Genomic DNA, 26,145 nt, shown 5'->3' on the forward strand with positions numbered 1-26,145 from the left:
ATTATTGTAACGCACTTTATTTTGGGGTTAGTGATGCGTCCATTAGGCGCCTGCAGGTTGTGCAAAATGCTGCAGCACGTCTTTTAACTGGAACAAAAAAGTTTGAGCACATTACCCCAATTTTAATTTCACTCCACTGGCTACATGTACATTCTAGGATTGTTTTTAAAATTCTCTTATTTGCTTTTAAATCTCTTAATGGCCTGCCCCCCCACCCTACCTCTCGGAGCTACTACAACCATATACACCTGCCCGTTCCCTTAGGTCCGCCAATCAGCAGCTCCTTAAGGTACCGAAAACTAAGTATAAATTTAAAGGTGATCGTGCTTTTGCTGTAGTTGCTCCAAAGTTGTGGAATGATCTACCCTTGCATCTTAGGCAGGCCTCTTCTCTCTCTGAATTTAAAAGTCTTCTTAAAACATATTTATTCGCTGAAGCCTTTGGCATTGATTAGAGGGGTTGACTCAATTTGTTTTAACATGTTTCAATTTATTTTAGTTTTTTAGTTATTTATTTTATCTTATCTCATTTTAATTTTCTTTACTTATGCTATTAGCATGTACAGCACTTTGTGAACTCTGGTTTTTATGTTAAAGTGCTTCATAAATAAAGGTGGTATGGTATGGTATGGTATGGTATTTTGTGACCCAAAAAATATTTACAAAGAAACAAACTCAACTCCAAATTAACTCAGTTCAAATAAACATAACTGAACTTAAATCAACGGAAATTAAGGTCAAACTGCACACAGCTACACTGACCTGAACCTTTCTTCCCGAAACACCTGAGTTCTTCTGCTTAAATAGTCCACTTAACCAAACAATTTCTCCTCTGGACTATTCCATTCAGTAAGTAGGTAAGATGAACATTATTATATTCAAACCTCTACTACTCCTCCTTACTGGCAACAAACTCTGTGGTGTAATCAATACATATCACAACAATAAATCTATTTCTTTATAAACCCTCTAAAATCAACTTTATTAAATTATAAGAGTTCTTCCCCTTCTGCACTTGGTCTCTTCCTGTGACCTCAGATGAACTCAGAAGGTATAAAGCAGGAAGTAAAACTACATTTCCTCCTTTTGTTTCTAGAAGACAGGTACGTAAGGAAAGTTCTAAACAATACAAATTAACAGTTGAAATATAGAACATGTTAACTTAACAAACTTGTAGGAATTGATTTAAACCAAGATGTTATATTATATAATCTGTAAAAGTGCAAAACATAAACAAACCCGAGATAGTAGATGTTTGCCTATTGCAGATTACATGTGAAATATGGTTAAATCAAAACAAGAATGTTAACTAAGAATATAGACAAATGGTCTTCTCACCCACTTTGTCACACTCACTCTTTGCCTCTCTTCCTCCTTCCATCTCCTCATCTCATCTATCACTCTCTACTTGCTGTCTATCTAAGTACAAGGCACAATATGATGTTGTATTAAACTATTATTTAATTATTCACACTAAACAACTCTTACACCTAATCTCTAATAAAGTAATGATAGAATAAAGGTTACAGAACCAAAACATTGCAGCTGTGTTTATTATTGTTTTTATACTTGAGTAATAATTTAAAAAAATCTACACACACACACACACACACAGTAACATTTGACACCTTCTCCAGAATACTGTATATACTATGGCCACTCGCCTAGCTTGGGAGTCACCGCACCTAGTGCTCCGATTACCACGGGGACCACCGTCACCTTCACCCTCCACATCCTCTCGAGCTCTTCTTTGAGCCCTTGGTATTTCTCCAGCTTCTCGTGTTCCTTCTTCCTGATATTGCTGTCATTCGGAACCGCTACATCGATCACTACGGCCGTCTTCTTATGTTTGTCTACCACCACCACGGTTGGTTAGCCACCACCATTTTGTCCGTCAGTATCTGGAAGTCCCACAGGATCTTAGCTCGGTCATTCTCCACCACCCTTGGGGGCATCTCCCATTTTGACCTTGGGACTTCCAGGTTATACTCAGCATAGATGTTTCTGTACACTATGCCAACCACTTGGTTATGGCGTTTCATGTATGCCTTGCCTGCTAGCATCTTGCACCCTGCTGTTATGTGCTGGATTGTCTCTGGGGCATCTTTACACAGCCTGCACCTGGGGTCTTGCCTGGTGTGATAGACCCCAGCCTCTATGGATCTTGTACTCAGAGCTTGTTCTTGTGCTGCCATGATTAGCGCCTCTGTGCTGTCTTTCAGTCCAGCTTTGTCCAGCCATGTACAGGAGGTGGCTGACAACTGCTCCATTCTGTAGTCGGTATCCGTAGCCAGTCTTGTTAATGATCTCACTGAGGGGGTTCAGGCCTATGCAGAACAGCAGTGGGGACAGAGCATCTCCTTGGTAGATCCCACACTTGATGGTGACTTGTGCTATGGGCTTGGAGTTGGCCTCTAGTGTTGTACGCCACATCCCCCTTGCAGTCTCGGCTGATTGTTCTGTCTACCAGTAGCTGGTATTTTGCGCCTCTGGTATTCTTGCCAATCCCTTTCTGTGCCCCACTCATGTATTGACCCATGTGCCTGTTCATCTTAGCCGATATGATGCCTGACAGGAGCTTCCATGTAGTACTGAGGCAGGTTATTGGTCGATAGTTGGATGGGACCGGTCCCTTCTTGGGGATCAGGACCGTTCGACCTTCGGTTAGCCATTCCAGGTGTCTCTCGTTAACTAGCAGCTGGTTCATATGTGCTGCCAGATGCTCGTGGAGTGCAGTCAGCTTCTTCAGCCAGTAGGCGTGAACCATGTCGGGCCCTGGTGCTGTCCAGTTCTTCATACTGGAGACCCTTTCTTGGATATCTGCCACTGTGATGGTTACTGGACCCTGTTCAGGGAGGTTGCTATGGTCTGCCCTCACATCCACTAGCCACTGAGCATTGCCGTTATGGGTTGCTTCCTTCTCCCATATGCTCTTCCAGTATTGCTCTGTCTCCAGCCTTGGTGGTGTTGTTCTCTTATTGTTCCCTTGCCACTGAGAGTACACCTTTGCTGGTTCCGTGGAGAACAGCTGGTTTATTCTCCTGCCTTCTATCTCTCTGGTGTACCTCCTCAAGTGGCTGGCCAAGGCTGTGAGTCTTTGCTTGGCAGTTTCCAAGGCCTCAGGTAAGGACAGTTTGATGTATTTCTTATGCACCTTCTTTGCCGCACCTTTCTGCAACTCCGTTAGTTGGCTAACCTCCCTCCGTGCTACTTTGATCTTGCTCTCTAGCCTCCTTCTCCATGGAGGGTACTGCCCCTTGTGGCTGTTCAACTTGTAGCCAAGCATCTCACTGATCACTGCTGCCGTATTGTAGATCAGCTTGTTAGTGTCAGTAATCGTGGTTGTAGGTATCGTCCGTAGTGCTGCATTAACATCATCTAGCAGACCTTCTGAGGGTACTTCACGTAATCTTGGTAACCGGCTACGGGGGATCCAGGTTTCAAGCTTGGCCATGATCCTATTTTTCAGGTCAGTTCCTCTCGCACTCAACGATCCTTCTCCTATCGCACTTGGGGCTATGTACCCAATCTCGGGTGGGGGTGATGATATCTCCCCCCTGACCTGGAGTCCTGACTCCTCCTTGCCGTAGCATTTATGTTGTACCTCGTCAATCTCTAGTTGTGATAGCAGTCCCTTCTTTCGAATGTTGGAACACATCCCTCATCCTATTCATGTAGCCCCTTCCGCCAGGGTTACTTGCGTAGTAGCATTCCAACAACGCCCTGTTTTCGTCTCTTGCCCACCAATGCCTTCTTGTTCCAGTAGCCCACTTGTCGTCATGGTGCCCTGGTTCCTCAACACCTGACGCGGACCTTGTTGATCCGGGCAACATCCGAGCCGGCATGCCTTCGTATTTATCTGTCTCACTCATGTCTGCGGTAGGCTCACTTAGCATAGGGGGTCTAGCCTTAGGACCCTTACTGGATACAGACGCCCCAGGCAGGAATCGAATAAGGATTGCTAAGGTATATATATATATATATATATATATATATATATATATATATATATATATATATATATGAGTGATACTGAGTAGTTTTAGCTGTATGAGATGAGAAAGCATTTCACTAATTAAATATGTTAATTTATTAACACATTATTGTTTTAATAACTGAACTGACCTTTGAATAATTTGTTTATCTGTTCTGTTTCATTAATTAATTATTTGTTTAGAGATGATTTATAACGTTATTAATGTTTCAAACATGTCTGCTATGTTTGGCCAGCTGGAGGCAGCTCTTCACAGCCCATCTCAGTCCAGACTGCTTGGTTTCTGCACTGCCAGCACATCCTTGCCACAGGGTTACCTTTGGGTGAGTTTAAGCTTCCACTGTTCAGAAAACATCTTTTTTATTCAGTATTCACCTGCTCCTATGTGGATCTGTATGTTTGAATGCATTATTCAGTGCGGTTTCTGTTTTATGTCTGTATAACCACTACCACGGTGTTAGCTCTGCTGCTGGGGTAAGCTTGTCCCCCTGCTGTAAGAACTTATGTATAAAACCTTGGCTGTTCAAATCTGTGCTTTCGAGACACACTGTTATTGGTACATTACGGATCCATGGCATAATTGCTTTGACTGTTGGTTTTTTTTTTGTTTTGTTTTGTGATAAGCAAAGCTACTTTTCTCCTGTCATGGTCTTCAGGTTGCTGGTGGAGGTGGCAACTCCAACCATGGGCAAGTAGAGATTTTCTCTCTGAACCGAGCCAGTGCTCGCTTGGTCAAAACCCTCCCACTGAGAGCCCCAGTCCTTTGCCTGGAGTATGTGAAGGAGCCGTGCCCCAGTACAGTGCTCCAGGAGGGGACTGAGAAAGGCCCAAGGGCAGCCAAGACAGGAAACATAATCTGTGTTGGCCTGCAGGATGGCAGGTCAGTCTTTTCCAACACAGGACATTATTTAGTTTTATAGCTGTCGGAACATTAAGTATTGTTTGGACCACAGTTTTGTTATATTTGACTAACGATTGTAAGTTTAGAAAAAAAAAAGAAGAAGACAATTCCTCAAAATATTGAACCATTTTTTTTAATATCATCAATTTTCTTTCACTTCATCGACCAGTTTTAAGGCCAGGATGAACCCTCTTTTGTCACTGCTGCTAAAAACAATTATTTTTGCTGCTGACATATGTTTTTGTGGGAGTTTACAGTTGCTCATTCATGCCGAGGTTTGCACCAGGCAGTTTTTACGCTGATTATGTCATTATTATTTTTTTCCCCAGAAAAAGGATGTCTAAACCCATTTTGTAATTTTATGTTGCTATAAACTGAAAGAATGTGGTACTCTGCTGTTATTTGATTTGGATTGCACAAAAAAGGCTTAAGAAAACAAGTTGATTGCAAAATACATTATTCTAAAAAAAAAATATATAAATAAATAATCAAAGACAACCTTAAAACTTACATGAAAAGCATGAAATCAGGTAATGACATTCAATTTTCTTATGTATCTCTTTGAGCAGATTGTACTATGAGATTTTGAAAGACTAATGTAGAGCTATGTTATTTTGTTACAGCAGCAACAGCAACAATCTGGCCCCATGTGTAATATGTGACTTTTCTGTCTGCTTGTCTTTCCAGTATCCATGTTCAGAGCAGTGTGGACACAGCTGTTCAGTGCCTGCTGACCTTGGTAAACCCTGACAACTGTCCAGTGCTCTGCCTCAAACATTTACTGTCGTTCCTTTTTGCTGGACTGGCTAATGGCAAAGTAGCTATATACCACAGAAAAACTGGAGGTGAGCTGTCACAGATACCACTCTCACATGATGCGAGTTTGCATGTCAGACTAATGAGGTCATGCACTAGCGTAGTAGGAGCTAAATCACAGAGCTCAAATTAGGTTCTAAACCACCAACTAATTCTTCCTGTCAGAGCGACTGTGGGATGTGGATTCATGCAAGCTAGTGTCTCTTGGCTCCAAGCCGGTCTACTGTCTGCTGACACTTGAAGACACTATGTGGGCCAGCTGTGAAAACCAAGTCACTGTCATACAAGGAGACAGCCTCTGCATGCAGGTATATTGACTGTTCAGTATGCACACTGAGAACACTTTTACACTTACACTTTACTTTACACTTTACACTTTCCCTTGTGCTCTGCAATGGATGTGTATACTGTTACAGTGGTGGATCCATGTCAAAATGACCCAATAATGAGGCTGGCATTTTTACAAGTGATTCCTGTGAACCAACGGCTCAAGCTTCAGAGTCCTCTAACTATTGCATTTCAGACATTTTTTATATTCTTGGATGTATAATCCACCACAAATGCAAAACTAAATTATCAGACCAGCTCAACAGTCCCACCTACCTGCTGTTCAAAGCTGCTTTTTAAGGCAAATAAGACAAAAGGGCTTGTTTCAGAGAGACAGTGAACTGACAGGCTATGTCAAGGCCCAAAGTAAGCTCAATAAGTATGACCAGTTCTACAAGAGAAGAATAAAACTGTAAGTGTTAAATGTGTTTGATGGGTCAGCATCAACAGTAAACCACATTTAGGAAAATACTGCCTGGATTGGATTCCAACTCTGATTCCCAAAAAGCTGTGATACTCTGTGAAATGTATATAAAACAGAATGAAATGATTTGTTCTCATAAATCCATATTTTATTCACAGTAGAGCATCAAATATCAAACGGTTGTCAAAGGTCTGCCCAATTTTGACCAGGGATATTATTTTTGTTTCTCTGTTTTGAATTGAAATGCAGTTTAAATGCTTCATTTTTTTCCCAAAAAATGAAAAGAGCTCTAGTTTACAATACTCACATCCATGTGTATTATTTGATTCTGTCGCCCGCTAAAACCCTTTTAAATGAAAAAAAAAATTTGCACTTTGGGGCGAGGTTTCTTGTGTGATTAAATGCAATTAATCGTAATTAATTAATTACAAAGCCTCTAATTAATTAGATTATTTTTTAATCGAGTCCCACCCCTAGTAAATATGTATTCTCAGCATACACACTTACCCGAATACTACAGATGACTACAGATGACAGTCACAACTAGGCAAGAGCTTTATTTACTGAACAACCAGCAGATTATTGTTTACATGAATTAAAATATTCTTCAGAACATTCATGTACCGTGTCTTCCTAAAAAAATATTTTCCACAAAATGAGTCATATGACACATTTTGTGAAACCAACTGACATATTTTTTTTGACAGATAAGCCACAGATTAACCCTTTCTCTCTGTGTTTCAGAGCTTCGAAGCCCACTCAGATCCAGACTTCCATGTTAGCCATATGGTCCATTCAGGTGGAGGTGTTTGGATGGCCTTCACCAAAGGATCCTCCATTCATCTGTTCCACACAGAGACCTTGCAACAACTGCAGGAAATCAACATCTCCACCCGTACCAACTATCTGTCACCAGGCAAGGCCAAAAACGATACTGTCACCGAGACAGACGGGCATACCAAGAATACAGCATAGCTGCTTTTAGACCTGTGTTTGGCATTTCTAGAATATTGTTGTCACTGCCTGAATGTTCAGATGTCATGTTGAATGGGTCTCCTTTCTGTCCCTTGCACCAACCTTATTAATACCTTTGGGGACAGAGCCTTCAGTGTGGCAGCCCCCACCCTCTGGAACTCTCTCCCATATGAGACTCACGATGGCACGACACTGGAGTCCTTCAGGAAACTTCTCAAAACTCGCCTCTTCAACAAATCCCACAACCCATAGCTATTTTAAGCTCTAGTTACTGTTGTGTAAAGCAAAGTTGGGTTTCTTGAAAGACACTATACAAATCTAAGTTATTATTATTATTATTGAACCCAACTGCATGGCAGGGCAACCTTGTTCCTTCAGGGAACAGAAGTTAGCAGAAGTTGTTATTAAATGATGCATTTCTGTTCTATACAACTTGCTCCCATTCTTACGAACAATATGTAATGCTGTCTATCTAACATTCAGACATTCAGTTACATAGTGTCATCACAGGTTATCTGCCTTAAAGGCATGAATAGAGATGTCTTCAGCCAAGACACACAGGGGTGTGATATCCCATACTACAATACGTTTACAGTTTACTGGAAACTTTCCCTTCCTGTTCACTTTTTCCTTAAGATCTCCACGCTGTAAATTGAACTGAGCTGCTCAGTGACAGAGCTCAGCCCGAGTTCAAATTTTGGCAGACTACACACACACACAGTGTTGTCAGGGCTGGGCAGGAATAAAACATGTACAGTTAGACTATGACCAATGTAATGGTTAAATGTTTGTTTTCCAGGTCACGTTTGTGTATCCAGCTTACTGATCTCTCAGGGTATGTTGTGGGTGGGGACTAGCCAGGGCGTCATCATCACTTTCTCTGTACCGACTCTTGAGGGTATCCCGAAGATCACAGGTCAGAACATGCATCAGCGCTCCTGCTCTCTGATGTTTTTGTGACTGAAGTTGAATGTACACACAGCATGTGCTCATTACTGGTTGAACATCTCAAGATCTCTTGTGATATACAATATATCCATGTAGCATGATGGCCTGATAATGCACACGTACTCATGAAGGCTCTGGCACTCACCAAAACAAAGTTAACTCAATAAACTGGAAACTGAACCTTGAAAGCAACAAAGAAACAGGAGATATGCTCTATTTAACAAAAAATGACATTAATTCCCTCAAAAGAAGTGTAGCCATTTTTTTTTTATATATAAATCTATGAAAAAACGACTATTTCATTTCTATTTGCTTCCTAATTTATACTATTTGTTCCCCTATTAATTTACTTTATTATTTAGTTTTCTATTTTAGTTTATTGATGTGCGATATATATCAAATAGTCCTGTGCATATGCTTTGCTTTGGAAACACTCTACCTCTGCGGGTCTCAGTGCAAGTTTTTTAAAACTTCTTCCCCTTTTAACTCAAACTCCACTAAAACTGTGGTCCTGAAATGTTGATGATTCTCTGCAGGGTTGCATTTAAAAACACTCTTTTTAGTTCTATTGTATACTTAATGTTTGTTCAGTTTTAGTTTTTTTTTGTCTTTTGGAACACATTTACTTCTTTCATGTGTTACTCTGGTAAAATGAGACAAAGTGAGCAGATGCACAACTTTTATATCCTCAGGTAAAGCGATGACATCTCTGAATGCTCACTGTGGTGCTGTAGATTTCCTGGTGTCAGCCTCCAGCACCCTGGCCTCTGATTTGCTTCGACGGGATTCCATCTTCAACATTAGCAAAGAGAGTGCTAATGGAGAGGGAGGAGGAGGTGGAGGTAATGTTGAAGGAGAAAGAGGAGAGCAGAAGCTGGAAAATAGCCACCATAGGGAGAACTTAGAAACTTCTCCATGGAAGCAGGACAAACCTAAGCATCTCCTATTGCAGTACCACCTCCATTCCACCTCCCAGCTTCCTGGGAAGCTGCTGACAGCTCAGCCAGAACAAGCGAACCCAAGGGCCTCCCCAGATCTCCAGATGGAGGACGGTTCCATCTATGAAGTAAATGAGGACCCCGATGTTTGGTTGAGAGGGCGGCCACTGGAGTTGGGGAAGGAGGGAGAGGCCAAACGTAACAAAGTCACTTCAACAGCCATCTTCTCTGGTGGAAGAGGATACCGCAGGATAGGACTGTCAGCATCAGAAGAAACCTGCTCAGACTCCAGTGAAAACACGCTGCTCGTGTGGCAGCTCCCTCTCACGCTTAGCCAGTGACAGCTTTCTTTGTCCTCAGTTACTCTAGTTCTAGTCACGTGTGATTACTCTTAGACCAGGCACGTTTAAACATTTAAGGTTGATTCTAAAGTCAAGGACATATCACCTTTGACAGTTGACAGTTAAAATAAAAGTAACATTACTTAAGCCTACAGATGACGACCGTCATCACAGTGGATACTAGGTGACAGCTTTATTTACTACAGTGAGCAGTAGTAATGTTGCATATCACAAAGATAGCAGCACCTGGCATCAGCAGGAAGCAATCCCCCAAAGAACCTGGCTTATATAGTATACTAATTTTAAAATCAGCAATGTGTTTCAAATGAAGCTGTACAATGTGATACTTGGTGGAACATTTCTGTATGGAAACAGGTTGTATGTGTATGTCAGATGAGTGTCAAGCCTCAGTGTCTGCATTTGGACCTTAAACGTTTTGATTTGGACACATATCTCAGTGTTAGGCTAAACAAAATAGTGGCATATTATGAAAAGAACTTAATGAAAACCTAAATCTTTACATAATAAAGGAAAAAAATGTAAGAAAATTGCATCACAATGAAAGTTTCAATGGTGTTTGTGTGTGTGTTTGTGTGTGTGTGTGTGTGTGTGTGTGTGTGTGTGTGTGTGTGTGTGTGTGAGAGAGAGAGAGAGAGCGCGTGTGTGCAGCTACACCATAAATACAACATAAATACACAGACCCAGACAGTTAATGGAATCAAGTGATGTCTTTACTGTGAGCTGTTAAGATTCACTGCTGGAAATGTTCCACCTCCTAATACTTCTATTACCACTAGGATGACGACTTCCTACATCTGCCACAGCTGTTCCTTCAGTCTCGCCACTTCTCAGATGTCTAATGCTCCATCTGTCTGATGTTACTGTCAGCTGGCATAGCCACGTCTTTCACAGCTGTGGTCTTCTGCTCCTTGTCAACTATATCTGTTTGGTTGGCCAGAGGCTGCTTTTCTATCCGGAACTTGAAAGTCCCACAGGACCTTAATCCACTGTTGTTTCAACCACCTTTAGACGCAATGGGAACTTGGTGATGTCTAATCCATATGCAGCAAAGATGTTCTACAAGAGTCAGAGGCTTTCATGTAGTGAATCCAGGTGGTGCTGAGTTTGGTCTGCCTGTTCCTCGAATCTTCATGAACTGCTCAACCAGGAGCTGGTGCTTTGTAAACTGTTATTTCTAATGTCCTTCTGTGCTGTGCTCAATGGTTGACTCACGTGTCTACTTGTAACTAGCTTGGTTGCTGTGATGCGTTATTTATGGTCGTGCAGAGAGACCGCATCATCTGTCCAGGGATTGTGTGTCTGATTGCACTGAACTCTGTTGTCAGCCAGCTGCAAAGAAGAACAAAGTTGTAACATACAAAGAGTTGAAGTAAAACCAGGTGTTAAAAACAATATCTGTGCTTTACATGCTGTATTTTTTGAGCTCCCGTCCCCAGGGAACTCACTATTACTCACTGCTCTATTCCAGCCCACTTGGACAGTGCGTCTTGTGTGATTGAAAATCCCTTTCCCCTCCTGGTCTGTACATGCACACATTTGCGGGACTATAAATCCAACTTTAGTGGAGCTTCCATGTTGTGGGGATATTTCATGATTGTGGATTTTCTGCCCTGTATTGGCAAGTCCAGACAGGTACCTGCTGTTAGCAGCCCACTTATTTATGCTACCAGGCCTTCAATTAGCTTCTTCAGCCAAATGAAGAGTAGAGCACCTCTTCAACCTGAGCCTGAGGCTGGGAAGAGTCCCACAGCTCTGGAAAACCTCCTGTGTTGTACCAGTGCCAAAGACTTCACGCCCCAAGGACCTCAACAGCTACAGGCCGGTGGCTCTGACATCCCACCTGATGAAGACCCTGGAGCGGTTGGTCCTGGCTCAGCTTCGGCGCCTAACAAGCTCATCACTGGACCCACTTCAGTTTGCCTACCAGCCTGGCATTGGAGCGGATGATGCCGTCATTCACCTCCTACATTGTTCCCTCGCTCACCTGGAGACCGCTGGAAGCACTGTGAGAATCATGTTCTTTGATTTCTCCAGTGCCTTCAACACTATTCTTCCCTTGGTTCTGAAGGACAAGCTGGAGAACTCTGGAGTGGACCATCACCTCACTACCTGGATTTTGGACTACCTCACCGACCGACCACAGTATGTGAGAACTCAGGGCTGTGTGTCGGACAGGGTCGTCTACAGTACGGGGGCCCCACAGGGAACGGTTCTGGCTCCGTTCCTCTTCACCATCTACACTGCAGACTTCTCCCACAACTCCACCCAGTGCTTCCTGCAGAAGTTCTCTGATGACTCTGCAATAGTCGGCCTCATCACTGATGGGGACGACAAGGAGTACAGAAGACTGACTCAAGACTTTGTGGACTGGTGCCAGCTGAACTACCTCCAGATCAATGCCAGTATAACCAAGGAGCTGGTGGTAGACTTCCGCAGGCACAAGCATTCTCCACTGCAACCACTGAACATCCAGGGTATGGACATTGAGGCTGTGGACAGCTACAGGTACCTTGGTGTTCATCTGAACAACAGACTGGACTGGACTCATAACTCAGACGCCCTCTACAGGAAAGGGCAGAGCAGGCTGTACCTGCTGCGGAGACTCAGGTCGTTTGGAGTGGAGGGCCCACTCCTGAAGAAATTCTATGACTCTGTGGTGGCTTCTGCTATCTTCTATGGTGTGGTCTGCTGGGGCGGCAGCATCTCTGCCGGGGACAGGAAGAGACCGAACAGGCTGATCCGAAGGGCCAGCTCTGTTCTAGGATGCCCTCTGGACCCAGTGGAGGTGGTGAGTGACAGGAGAATGGTGGCTAAGCTGTCATCCCTGTTGGACAACATATCCCACCCCATGCAGCAGACTGTGACAGCACTGAGCAGCTCCTTCAGTGGGAGACTGCGGCACCCACAGTGTGGGACGGAGAGATTTCGCAGGTCTTTCCTCCCCACTGCTGTCAGACTCCACAATAAAGACTTTAACTGATCAAACACACACATCCACACATGTGCAATAACACTAAGTGCAATAATCTTTTCCGGCATCGTTGTATTTTTACTCAGTTATATATAGCATTTGTATTCTATTTTTATCTTATTGTATATTTTATTCTATTTTATTCTACTGTATATAGTATTTTATTTTATTCTATTCTGTACAGTTGTGTACTATATTTATTCTTATTGTATTCTAATTTTTGCGTCACAACTTTTGCACTGTCCACTTCCTGCTGTGACAAAACAAATTTCCCACGTGTGGGACTAATAAAGGTTATCTTATCTTATCTTAGATCTATGTTCACATCTGCAAGCATCTCCTCTGATTGGACTTTGCCAGTTAGCTGGAGGAGTTGTACCCTTGGTTGTGTGGATGCTGTGACAAAGTGGGTGAGAACACCATTTGTCCAGAGTTGAAGTTTGCTATTCTTAGTTAACGTTTGTGTTTTGATTTAGCCATACCTTATTTTAATTCTGTAGTTTGCAAACATTTACTATCCCGGTTTTGTTTATGTTTTGTACTTTTACAGATTATATAATATAGCATCTTGGCTTAAATCAACATTGACAAGTTTGTTAAGTTAACATTTTATTTAATTCAACTGTTAATTTGTCTAGTTTACTTGGTTTGAACTCACCTGACTTACCTGTGTTCCAGGAGCAAAAGGAGGAAGTGATGCCTCACTTCCTGTATTTATAGCTTCTTTTTTGGTTTGGATGTCACAGGAAGAGACCAGGTGAAGAGGGGGAGAATTGGTGTAATTGAATAAAGCCGATTTTAGGATTGTGTTTGTTAGAGAGATATGTAACATGTATTGACTACACCTTTGAGTGTTTTATTGCTAATAAAGAGTAGCATCATACGTTTATTAGAATGGTAATGTTTATCTTACCTATTGAATGGAATAGTCCAGAGGAGGATATCGTTTGGAGTATTTAAGCAGAAGAACTCAGATGTTCAAGGGGAGAGGGCCAGGTCAGTAGTGATGGGCAGATGAAGCTTCATGAAGCACTGAAGCTTTTCATCCAATTGGTTCACCCCAGCGCAAAGCGTCTTGAAGCTTCATTTGCTCTAGTAGGACACCTACTGGACGTGAAAATATTAGTTGGCATGAATTTGAAGAGTGTGGCATTTTGCACACAGCCTGTAAATGTCAACAACAAAAGGAGTGTGTAAAACATGTATATTGTAGTGGTGGCAGTATACTGTGTATATTTATAGTGGCAGTATGGAAAATGATTATTTGGAAATGCTTAAAATGGAAATGATCATTTACTGTGAGGTGAGGTGTGGACAGTGGTTGTGCTTTTGTAATGTTGAGGTATGGACAGCTACAGACTGAGGCCTCAGTCCAGCCTGTTCACATTTTATTCAGTAAAAACTAAATTTTCACTGCTTTTATTGCCTTTTTAGTGGGGAGAACATAGCTAGGATTTAATGATTTAACAAATCTTTTAAATCCTTTGTCCTCCACAATGCTAAATGGCTGGGAGTCCTCAATCACCATGCTGACCAGGTCTTCATCTATTTGAGATTGTTCTCCTGAGGAAAGACAATAAAAGCAAAGCACAAATATAAATATCACACACGTAACTTATTACAGTTGTATAATATTGTTATATCATTTAGTAACATTACGGCATGCTATATTATCATGGCATTTGATGGCTCACCTGGTCTTGCTCCACAAACGGTGTTCTCCTTGTTCTCATGCAAAGCTCTGTAGTGCCTAAGCATGGATGAGGTGTTGTTGTTATATCCCAGCTCCCTGGCACATAGCAAACACTTCACCTTGTACAAAAGTAAAGACAGCTTAACATAAATTGTATTGCACCATCAGTATTATGAAAATACATCTTCTGTAGAAATTTACATACCTTGTTGGGAGGAATAAGATCAAATGTTCCCACACAGGGGAGGACATCCTCCTCTTCGTAGCTGGCTTCATTCTCTCCTGTCTTTCTCTCCTCACTCTCATAAACCTCCAAACTCTCACTAACCGCAACTCTCCATCAAACACCCACATTTTGAATGAAGTCTGAGGGATTTGTGATTATCGTTTCACAACCAGAGTTGGTTGCTTTAACAGATGATCACAGACGGGTATATGTCAAAGTTAATTTAGGAAGCGGTTTTTAAACTACTTCAAGTAGTGGCAGCAAATACTCACATCTGTTGTCCTTTGGGCTCAAAAATGACCCCGTCTGGTTTGAATATTTATAAAGCAATAAGTATAAAATATCATTCATCTCTGTGTTTCAAGGTTTTATTCATCTTTATTCCAACTCATTACCTGACATTTTTCTATATTTTGGCATGGTAGGACACCAGGGCATGGGTCTGAGTGAAGGCAAACTTTCATGAGGACAAAGCCGTGTCCATATTTCACACAAGTGCAGGAGGCCATGTCTGACACTTCCTACAGTCAGGTTTCTGACAAAGAGGCGGAGAAGGTCAGGGTTAGTTGAAGTAAACCTGCTAGGGGGCAGGTTAGCTTCACGGAGTGTGTCGTCATAGTAACTCACTCAGAATTAATCTAAACTCGCTTTGTGAAACCGAAAACCCAGAGTTTTCGTTAACTCAGGGTATACTTACTCAGAGTTTGCACTAAACCGGCTTCCTGAAATAGGGCCCTGGTCCCATCATGGACAGCCTTCTTTTCTGCAGTTGCAGGCCAAGGGTCATATACAGTAAACAAATTGTTACTGGTGATTGTTTTCTTTTGGAAACCTTCTGCAATGTTAGGGACAACTTGCATGCCCTGACTGCAGGCCAGATGGTTTGCCATCATACACTAGCATGTTCCATGTACAGCTGGACCTGGCATCACATACTGCCCACGTTTTTATCTCAAAGTTCCCCGGTTTACTTGGGATGTTGTGTTGGAATGGACAGAGTCCTCTCCAAGTGCAAAGTCCTCCAGTGCAATGGAGGCTTGTGAGCATACTTTCTGTGTATGTATTATTGTAGGGTCTACCTTGCAATATGAAGCACCGTGATGCAACTGTTGTTGTGATTTGGCGCTGTATAAATACAATTGAACTGGATGTAGAGCACCTGCCTCCTCATTGTGCTGCCTGTTGTTGTTGTTGTTGTTATGGTTATGACCTTTGCTTGACCCCACACATCAGTGATCCAAGATCAAAGATGTTTGAAAGAAGTATGGTGTGAAAATATGTCCCTTTGCAACACTTTGTACTTTGGGGACATTTTTGGCCCCGAGGACAACAGGTGTTATAAAATCCAATAAAAAACCCCATAAATAAATCAGATTACTTAAAACTTCTTCCAATCATACATAGCATAGTACTGAATAACTTTTGTTATTTTCAGACCATTTGATGAAAATAAACACATTTTTGATAGAAAAAAAGATTTCTTTAGAAGACAAAAATGACCCAAGGACAAAACAAGGGTTTTAACAGTGACTGAAGCTGGTGAAGCTAAGCGACCGGCAGCTTTTCTTCAGGTGATTTCCACATATATATATATTGTGGATAAATCACTGGTCTTAGTTCAGCTAAGAACTGCGCTTTGTGTGGCAACACAGCTAACGTTAGCAAGTAAACAAGTTTTAGTCATTGTAACAGATGTGTTTCATCTTGCTAACCACATCAACCAACATTATTATTGTAGGGTCTACCTTACAATATAAAGCGCCTTGAGGTGACTGTTGTTGTCATTTAGCGCTAGATAAATAAAACTGAATTCAATTGAACTGAATGTGATGTAAAAACAGAGTTTTTAAAAATTGTTAATAGCCCAAGGAAAGCTGATGATGATGGAGATGGGACGGCAACTCTCCCAAAGTTATCTGGCTTTAAAAATGAATGAAACAGGCATAACAGAAAAACTTTACACAGTTGCCATTGTTTTTGTTCACCCAATCTAGGATGAAAACATTAATGTCTCATAAAATTAACAGCAAACTGCATAATTTTCAATAAATACCTGGAAAAACTGGGATGTTCTGAAATGTTTGACTGGTAGTGGATGATAATCAGAGAAATTTGAGTAACATATAATGCTAAAACACAGAAAATGCTTTCTACATTTTATACATCCCACAGCCAGAGTAGCTCTCTCTCCCGAGCATCCCTGTATGATACTAAACCTTTAGGCTGTTGGAACAGTCAACCATGAACTATTTTTAGTAGCCAACCACACACATACTGCATAAATCACACGTAGTATTAATATACTGCTTGTATATTTTTTGCCCCGCCAAAAACCCTCCATGAGAAATAATATAAAATATATACATGTTTTAATGTTTTAATTGGCATCACATGAAACACACGAAAGCTTAATTACATGGGATTTCTTTTAGCACATTTTTGTGCTTTTTCACATAAACCTATCCAGAGAAAAAAACAAAAACAAATGCTGGATTGTGATAAGCAGCATACATTAAGCCACAGCAGAGAGAGAGCTTGTTCAACTTGAACAAGGAAACAGAAAATAGGACAGAATGTTAAATATTCTGGCAGACAAAACAGGGAAGCAGACATGGAGATGCACTGAGAGTGAGGTGTAGAAACAAAAACAAGAGAGAGAGAGAGAGAGAGATGCTGTAATCCTCCGAGTTTAAACCCGAGCTGCTGAGCAAAGCTGCCTCAGAGTGAAGTATGGGAGATGAAATGCTGCTGTCATCCTCCGCTCTTATAACAGATGGAGCATCCTCAGCTGTGAGCAGCAGCACCCAGCAGGATGACTGCTTCTCTTGTCCTCTGCCTCCTCCTTCTGCTTCACATTTTCAGTCTTACAACAGGTAAGTACATAGGGGTGTGCTTTGTGATTCCTTGTTGATATTATTGATTTTGCCTTTGTGTGGTCTTTTCAGTAGTCAAAAAAGTCAGTTTCTAAGAGTAGTTATAGGTAGTAGTAGCAGTTATAAGTGTTTTTTAAATCATTTGTTTCAGGGAACATGATGGTTTCACATAAACTTACTTGTGATGAAGTTAATCACCTGAGAGAGAACAATGCACTTTTTATACTGATACTCAAGAGAGTAAGTGTGTGTGTGTGTGTGTGTGTGTGTGTGTGTGTGTGTGTGTGTGTGTGTGCATAGTGAAAGGATCATGCCATCATGCCAGTATTTTTACACATTTGGAACAGTAGTTTGACAGGACACATCACTACATGACAATTGTTTTGTGTTAACTCTGCAATTAATAATTTGCTTAATTAAAGTATTTATTTTCTTCCAAATCCTTAGAAATCCATCTATTTTATTCTGCTTATCCTATTTAGAGTCACCGACAGGGCTGGGTCACAGGGCATGGCTGTCTAAGGTCGATGTCAACAGTCTTGACATCGACCTTAGTCATCAAGCGTCATAGTACTCCTTGAACAAATTACTAAAAATCTCCATGCAAATAATGATGTTTTCTGTATTGTGAAATGATCTTCATGAGAACTTTAGGACAACATGCCAATGGTCAGCCCAGCCTTACTTTGGACTGTGTACACAGATGACTTTGCATATCATAAGTTATATGTTATATCTATTTTTTTGTATTTTGGCTGAGGTGAATTGACTGGAAACCAGAGGTTGTCTGGAAGCTATTAAATGTTTAAAAACCTCAAAAACTTTATCAGCTTTTTAAAATTTGCAGCTATGTGAGGATTATGTAAACATAGATTTAATGTTACAAATTCAGCAGCTGCAGTCTTTCTCATGGATCTTGTTGAAATACATTTTTATGAAAGGAAATTTGGATGTTTATTAAGCCTTTTGTTAAAGCTTCAGAGTAGGAAAGCTGTCCTTTAGTAAGTTACTTAATCCTGCTCAGAGATTTTTGCCCTTAGGGATAAAAAAGCCCATTGTCTAACCATGACCCATATTGCTCAAGGTAATCTGTACTTTAAAATGATTAAATGTTAGCGGCTGCTCAAACCACAGAGTGCATGAATGCTAATCCCAAAGCAGAAGTCAGAGATTTGCGATCTATGATCTTCAAAATGTCCGTCTAGATTTTGGTTCATGAATTATTTTCTCCGGGAGAACGAGCTCCTTCACTAACGTGATGTGGAGCCCAAAGACAACATCATGGAGGTGCAATGGGAATTACACATGACAATTCCATATGAGGGGAAAAAGGAAAGAATTCATTCATGCAATTTGAAACTTACATTTAAAGAAATTATGAAACATGAATAACATAAAATAAAATGCAAAGGAATATTTGATTTCTAATTCATAGTTTAATAGAAACAATTTAGATGCTGTCATTACATCATAGGCTTTGGAGGGGTCCTGCTCATCGCTTTATCTCATTTAAACTGCAGTTTAACTCATAAATCTACATTAACCCACTTTACTTGCTCCAGTTAATTTTCAGTTCAGGATTTTGAGTGGACTATTAGGGCAACTGTGCGATGCAGGAGGGGTTTAAAATGTTCTTCTGTGAAAGACTTTTGTGATTAGTTTTTCAATTTGGCATAATTCTTACAGCAGATTGAAATTATAATTATTCCTAACGCAGTTCTCAAAACAGTTGCTAAAAATACTAAAACACACATGTCAAAACACACAAAATCAGTCAATCACTTCATCCCTGACATTACCATTTTGAGACTTAGACACCAAATGTTTTTTTTACTTTTATCAAAACATTTTTTGATAAAAGTAAGGCCAGACAGTCCTGATCCCCAAAGATCCTCAGCAAGGATCAGCCCCATCAAACTACCAGCCAATAACCTACCTCAGCACCACATGGAAGCTCCATCATAGCAACTAAGATGAACTAGCACATGGCTCAATATCTGAGCGGGACCCAGAAAGGAATGGGCAGAAACACTGGAGGAGCAAATCACCAACTACCTGCAGACAGAGCAGTCACTTGATACTGTAAGACCAGACTGACCAACCTGTGCACTGCCTGGATTGACTACAAGAAAGCCTCATGACTCAATGCCTCACACATGGATACTAGAATGCGTAGAACTGTACAAGATGGTCCTGATTAAGGCTCTACAACTGTAGAGCCTTAATCAGGAATTCAGTGCGGATGTGGCATACAACAGCACAGCACAAGTCACCATCAAATGTGGGATCTACCAAGGAGATGCTCTGTTCCCACTGCTGTTCTGCATAGGCCTGAACCGCCTCAGTGAGATCATTGACAAGACTGGCTACAGATGCCTAATATGGACTGGAGTAAACCTTATTCACCTACTCTGCATAAATGACATCAAGCTGTATTCCAGGACACTACATGTCCACCACCACTATTAATCCCTTACATTTAACCAAATTATATGCTATATTTATAAGAATAAAAAAATATATAAGTAGACCTCATGCCCTTCAATGAGGCCAGGAGAGAGCCCATTTTAATAGCTACTACTTACACTTATTACCTGTTATTTCAACAGCAAGAAGTAAAAACCTGATAAGAGATGGAGATGTGTTACAGTTTTTCTCCATTGGTTTGGCTCATTTCTTGAAACAGAAATTACATTCTCAAAATAACATGGACAAACCTCCAAACCTCTTGGCAAATGTTCATAACAGAATGGCATTTCTCATTCATTTTATCAAATGGCAAATACCTTAGTACATGTCTCAATTGTCTCAGTGCATCTTTGCAAATGATTAAGTACACGTAGCCTACAGTTATACAGTTAGCCCACATTTAGCACATTTTCCAAATGAATAGATCTTGTAGATCTAAACTGATTAGGGGCAGGGATAGCTCAGTAGGTAAAGTGGTCGCCCCATGATCGGAAGGTCAGCGGTTCGAATCCACTTAACGGCTACCCTGAGGTACCCCTGAGCAAGGTACCGTCCCTACACACTGCTCCCCGGGTGCCTGCTTAGTGGGCTGCCCACTGAGTGAATGGGTCAAATGCAGAGAAAAACAAGTAATTTCCCCATGGGGATCAATAAAGTATCCATTATTATTATTATTAGTAGTTGATTCTCAGTCTAATGATCATTCTCTCCAAAACATGTCAGCATGATTTCATTGTATAAGTACTCGCATGCACAACTGTCTGTTCAATTGTCAAAAATTGGTCAAGAACATAATACCATGAATACCATATATGAATTTCTTTGAATATTTGATAAATTGATGACAGTTGTTGACAGTCAGGTGAAACTAGACTAACGAAGGGGTAGTGTCACACACAGGTGTGTTCCATGATTGTGTGCTGCCAAACACGGATATATAGAGCTTGACCAGAGCCAGTCTGATCTCTGAACAAGGATAGACAAGGCCAAGCAAACGGACAAGAGGAAGTTCTTCCTCAAGGAAGAGGAGGAAGAAGAAGAAGAAGAGGAGGACTGAGAATGCGTGGTGGAGGAATAAGGGGAAGAGGCCGCAAATAATGCCATCACATTGAGACAGATCCGTGATGCCATCCTTCAGGACAATCATATATTCCAGAATATAAACACATTAAGCATCTCCACAATAGACCGGGTTTTGAAGAAGCATCAGATGACAATGAAACAAATCTACAGGGTACCATTTGAGAGGAACTCTGACAGAGTGAAGGAGCTGCGCTACCAGTATATAAATGTAAGTCAGTTACTGGTTGTCTCTCATTATAACCTTACCCGTAATCACAGTAAGCAGTAGTTCACTTATTTGGTTTCAATACCTCCTTTACCTGATTTCAGAATCAGTATTTGCTTCATCTGACTTCAACAATTTCAACAGAAAACTGCAGTTTACTGTATGATACGATTCTCATTATAATCCTTATTTTATTGTCTCCCAATCAAATCTATCTAATACTGTAGGTTTTACTGTAACATCTCAGTAAGTCATCAGTATTTCCCACTCCCCTTTCTATCAAATACCCCTGCAGTACTTCCACATAGGCCTATCACTAGTTTAGAACCACTGGAGTAGTGGCCTGTAGTATATTGAACCTGTGGGGGAGAACATGTCATTGTCTAACTGTAGTATATGACTCTTCTGTATGACTGAGTTTATGTTCTTTACTCTATTTTAGAGAATAATGTCATTGGAAGGACATGAGATCCCTCACATCCTGGTGTTCGTGGATGAAGCTGGCTTCAACCTGGCCAAGGGCCGAAGATGTGGCCGTAATATTATTGGCCACCGGGTCACAGTGGATGTCCCAGGTTTTTTTTACATATGTATGAAACTTTCTTTGCGTGTGAATAAAAAATGGTTATAATTTCCTTGGTAGTGTGAGTGCAATCTGTGATGTCAAACCTTGGAAGCTACTCTTTTCTGTTGTATATTGTTGGTCCTCTGCCATAGTGACAAAACATCTAAACATTTTGTATGGCAGCACTCACACAATGCCAAAGGGACGATATATTTTGGGGGCACTGACTATTCAGATTAGAAAGAAATGTAGTTTTGACACATGAGGGAACTGTTTTAGGAGAGATATGAGCTTTTGCAGGTGGACCATGTTGTTGTGATCAACCATCCAGGTTTATTTTTGACAAAAGCACCAAGAATGATGAGAATGTCCGATCTGTGTCGAGAAATGAGCCAAAGCTATTGAGAAGGATCTTTGCCATTTTGGAGACACTGACTGTTTAAATGCGAAAGGGATTTAGATTGAAGCCTGAGTGAACAGTTTTGGAAGAGATATGAGCTTTTGCAGGTGAGCTATAGTGTTGTGCTAAACTGTAAGAGTGTTTTGCCAAATGATCTTAGAGTTTTGAGAATGTAATTTCTGTTTCAAGAAATGAGCCAAACCAATGGAGAAAAACTGTAAAAGAAATTAAATACATATTCAACACATATTCACTTAGTCATGGTGCACTTTTCAAAATTTCTGACTGTGAGGACAAGAATGGACAAAATTGTGAGAGAGAAGGCCACCGTGTCACAATCTATCAATCAGTCAAGTATCAATCAAGGACTGATACCAACCTGTTGCAGCAGATGGCTACCCCTCACGGGTTCACCAGTATCCGATATTCATTTTCAGTCTTGTCCTTTTCCAGATTCTTGGAATTTTTTGATGATACTTTCTGATAAAAGTCGTCACAATTTTATATTTAGGAATATCAATCTATTTTCTTCTGCTTATCCAATTCAGGGTGTTCTAAAACATTACTGTGAAATTGTTCCACAATTTGTAGAAATAGTTCTTTGCAGATTGGTGCACCTCTGCTCATCTTTACTTTTTAAAAGCGCTTCCTTTCCAATGCACTCTTTTTTATACCTAATCATGTTACTGATCTTTTGACAGTCAACCCAATTAGTTGCAAAATGTTCCTCCAGGTGTTACATTTCCAGCCTTTCTTGCCCTCTCCCAGCTTTTTTGTGATGAGTTATTGCCATCAAATCAAACTACAACTATTACTATTACTACAACAACAATTTTTCTTAAAATGATACACTATCACACTTTAAACCTTTGACAGGTTTTCTATGTTCCATTGTGAATAAAAGATTGGATAATGAGGTTTGTAAATCAGTGTTGTATGATATTAAATGAATGATACTTAGAATGAAACTGCAAGACAGAAGACAACCAGTCCCAATTAAAATCTTCAACCAGTAAAATTTCATTGGTTATTAATGGAGGTAAAATGGCTTACAAGGTACATTTCCAAATAAAGGAACACAGAGAAATAATTAAATGTGTCCATCACAGTGATATGGCCATGGTATTTGCTCTGGAAGGAACTGAACAGCTATTCGAGAAGATGAAAGATATTTCATACACCAGTTCTCTTTTTGTGAGGATTTTGGGCTCAGGTTAAGCAGCTAGATAACAGACGTGGTGGTTTTAAATAAAGATCTGAGCTCTGTGAGCAAAGAAGGGCATTAATGTGAGGTGAGTCTCATTATTTTCCATTTTAAAGCAGCTTTTGTTTTGTCTCATTAAAGTTCACCATTCCTAATGTCTAGAGAAGCAACATGAATTGCAGATTTGTAGTTGTGTTTTTTCAGTTTGGTGTTCATGTGTTTGGATGTTGGAGTCTATTTTCTGACAGGAGGGCAGACTGTCTTGCATCCTATAATGGGAGAATAGAGGGGCTTGTCCTAACTTTATCCCCCAGCAAACACAAGACATGGTCTATGTCTATGTCATGAACTTAGTTTTACAATTCACACACACTGTCCTGACAGGGAAGAATCATATCACTTCTCTATATCTCATTTGACTAACATTAATCTCATTACAAAACATGTTCTCTCTGGCTTTTTTGTTGTCTGTTTTGTTTAGGGTTTTTTTTTTTTGACATTTCAGTATTATTATTCTTTTATGTGTTAATCTCTTTGCCACATTGCGTGTGTGTGTGTGTGTGTGTGTGTGTGTGTGTGTGTGTTGGGGGAGACAGAGTTTGGCAAATGGCTGGCTCTGTGGATAAAAAGCTGCAGGGAGGATTAAAAGAGAAAACATGGGGAAAAATAATCTGAGGCAGGATGACATCATGCAGCACAGATCAGCCTCATGAAGGTGAGCCTCACTGTAATGGCAGAGGACATGATGAGTGGTCTTCAGTTCAATTCAAGCTGCCCTCGAATTGAACTGAATGTTAAATTCAAGTAAATACTATTATTATTTATTATATTATGCAGTGCTAAATCACTACAGTGATTTCCTCAATGTGCTTTATATTGTAAATTAAAAACCCTACAATAATACAGACAAAACAGAGAAAACAAGAACAAATCAATCAGACGAGGGACAGTGGGAGAACTCTTACAGGGAACAAACCTTCAGCAGAAGCAGCCTGTGGGAGGCACAGCAACAGGGAAAGAGAAAGAAAACGGAAAGAGAAGCTGGGAAGGGAGTTAACAGAAGGAGAGGAAAAAAATAGAGGAGAAACAATAGACTGAAAATCTGCTTGATCACCTGCTGAAAAGAAAACAACACAGTAAGGAAACCACAGCAAGAACCAACATAAGCATAAGCAACAGTAAATAATAAATATTCAGTGTTACTGAGCAGCATACAGTATTAATAGTGCATGATATGCTTAGATGTAGCAGCCAACCAAGATACTGTCTGTCTCTGAGTACCTGTTTGCACACCTTTGTGCACATCTGTGTTGTGAGCGCGCTTTTATTCATTAGGTTTCTCCATGTAAGTGTCTAACAGTGGGGGGCCAAAGCCCTCCCCCCAGGACATGAAGCAGGCATGGCAGATAGATCGATATAAATATATATGATCCCCAGAACATGAGAGCACAAGGAGGAATCGCACCACCCACCTAGAAAAGAGCTGGGAGGTTACCCAGTAGCCACAGTGCAGAAGCCACAGAGGGCAGCTGTGACAAGCCCGCAGGCTCCGCTGCCACTCAATCCAAGCCCACCGCAGAGGAGAAACAGCCAGCCCAACAATTAGTCAACTCCCAGACTACATAAGACAATAGACACCCAGGTTGAGTTTATCCTCCACGTCTGTCAGATCCCCTGCCCTCCACATCTTTACGAGCAGAGACCACATGCAAAGGATGGTAACAACCTCTTGCCAGCTAAATAGCTCCCCCCAGTTCCACTGATGCACTAGAGGCCTCCTGCCCCTAGGCAGGGCCCCCGTGCATGCACCCACTCACAATCCTGTCGACACACTAATCAGGACCCAGGCCCAACCAGAACCCCAGCCTAGAGGCAGAGCACCCCCAGAACTCCAAGTCCATAAGCCTGCCCCAGACCCACCTAGGAGCAGCATGGCTACTGGTAGATTAATATGATCTATCAGACGGTCTCTATATTGGTTAGAATTATCATTATTTTAATTTTTCCAATTCATGAGGACGGTCTTCTTGGCAAGCATAGGGCAGTGAGAGCCTTGTGGGCTGTATTCATCTCTGTAGTGACATCATCTAAGTCGACCAACAAGCAAACTGAAGTGGAGACTGGAATGTTACATTTCAAACACTTTGATAAGTCTTCACATATCCAGCACCAGAACCTCTGAACAGGTGGACAGAACCCAAGAGCTTGGACAAAACTGCAAGGTGTTTTCCCTTGACAGTGTGAGCAGTCCTTAGAAGACATAAAACCCATACTGAACATCCATTGACCTGTATACTGTACATTATGTAGTATTTTGCATTGTATTAACTGTAGACTGAGATTTCTAATCAATTTCAAGTCTAAGGAGCCTGGAAAGAAAAACATCTGGACTTCTTTAAGTTGCTTGAAGATGTTTCACGTCTCATCCGAGAAGCTTCTTCAGTTCTAGGGTCATATGATGATCATTTGACCCTTCCAAGGGCCCAAAGGCTCATCCTGTCACTAGCAGCAGTAAGCTCTACTGCTGCTGCTGTTGTGGCCCACAAGCCACAATACTCACTTAAGCAGCTACTCTCCCCACTGCTTCCACATCACAGCCCGGACAATCTCGCAATGGGACCTTTCTATCACCCAAAACACATTGTAGAGCCACAGAAACATCACCCCACATCATACAATTCTTCCCCAGCATATATAACCTCAGAGAGGGGATTGCTGACTGGGTCCAGATGCCAAACGAGGCCAATGAACAGCAGGTGCGTCCTGGAGAGA

The 26,145-nt window shown here is 41.1% G+C and overlaps 2 protein-coding genes across 7 annotated transcripts in view; both read left to right on the top strand.

The window, feature by feature from the left end:
• arhgef10lb (Rho guanine nucleotide exchange factor (GEF) 10-like b) overlaps positions 1-11,357 on the top strand; it is a 38,549-nt gene extending 27,192 nt beyond the window's left edge. For both annotated transcript variants that reach the window (XM_085259077.1, XM_085259078.1), the window contains exons 16-22: positions 4,230-4,316; positions 4,650-4,873; positions 5,582-5,739; positions 5,876-6,018; positions 7,206-7,377; positions 8,236-8,352; positions 9,077-11,357. In XM_085259077.1, the coding sequence (XP_085115203.1) occupies positions 4,230-4,316; positions 4,650-4,873; positions 5,582-5,739; positions 5,876-6,018; positions 7,206-7,377; positions 8,236-8,352; positions 9,077-9,663 (1,488 nt within the window). In that variant the 3' untranslated portion in view covers positions 9,664-11,357. The remainder of the gene's footprint in view (positions 1-4,229; positions 4,317-4,649; positions 4,874-5,581; positions 5,740-5,875; positions 6,019-7,205; positions 7,378-8,235; positions 8,353-9,076) is intronic.
• Positions 11,358-17,274: 5,917 nt separating this feature from the next.
• Positions 17,275-26,145, top strand: part of LOC146551036 (immunoglobulin superfamily member 21-like) — a 54,778-nt gene continuing 45,907 nt past the window's right edge. For 2 of the 5 annotated variants that reach the window (XM_085259248.1, XM_085259250.1), the window contains exon 1: positions 17,290-17,447. Coding sequence is in view for 1 of the 5 variants with exons in the window: in XM_085259246.1 (XP_085115372.1) it covers positions 17,387-17,447 (61 nt within the window). In the remaining 4 variants the exon portion in view is untranslated. Of the gene's footprint in view, positions 17,448-26,145 lie in introns of all 5 variants that reach the window. The other 3 variants (XM_085259246.1, XM_085259247.1, XM_085259251.1) reach the window with 3 other exon arrangements.

Source organism: Mchenga conophoros, linkage group LG20 (genome assembly GCF_057382185.1).
Source record: "Mchenga conophoros isolate Kocher_MC1m ecotype Shallow Benthic linkage group LG20, M_conophoros_male_GT1.1, whole genome shotgun sequence".
Taxonomy (NCBI): Eukaryota; Metazoa; Chordata; class Actinopteri; order Cichliformes; family Cichlidae; genus Mchenga; species Mchenga conophoros.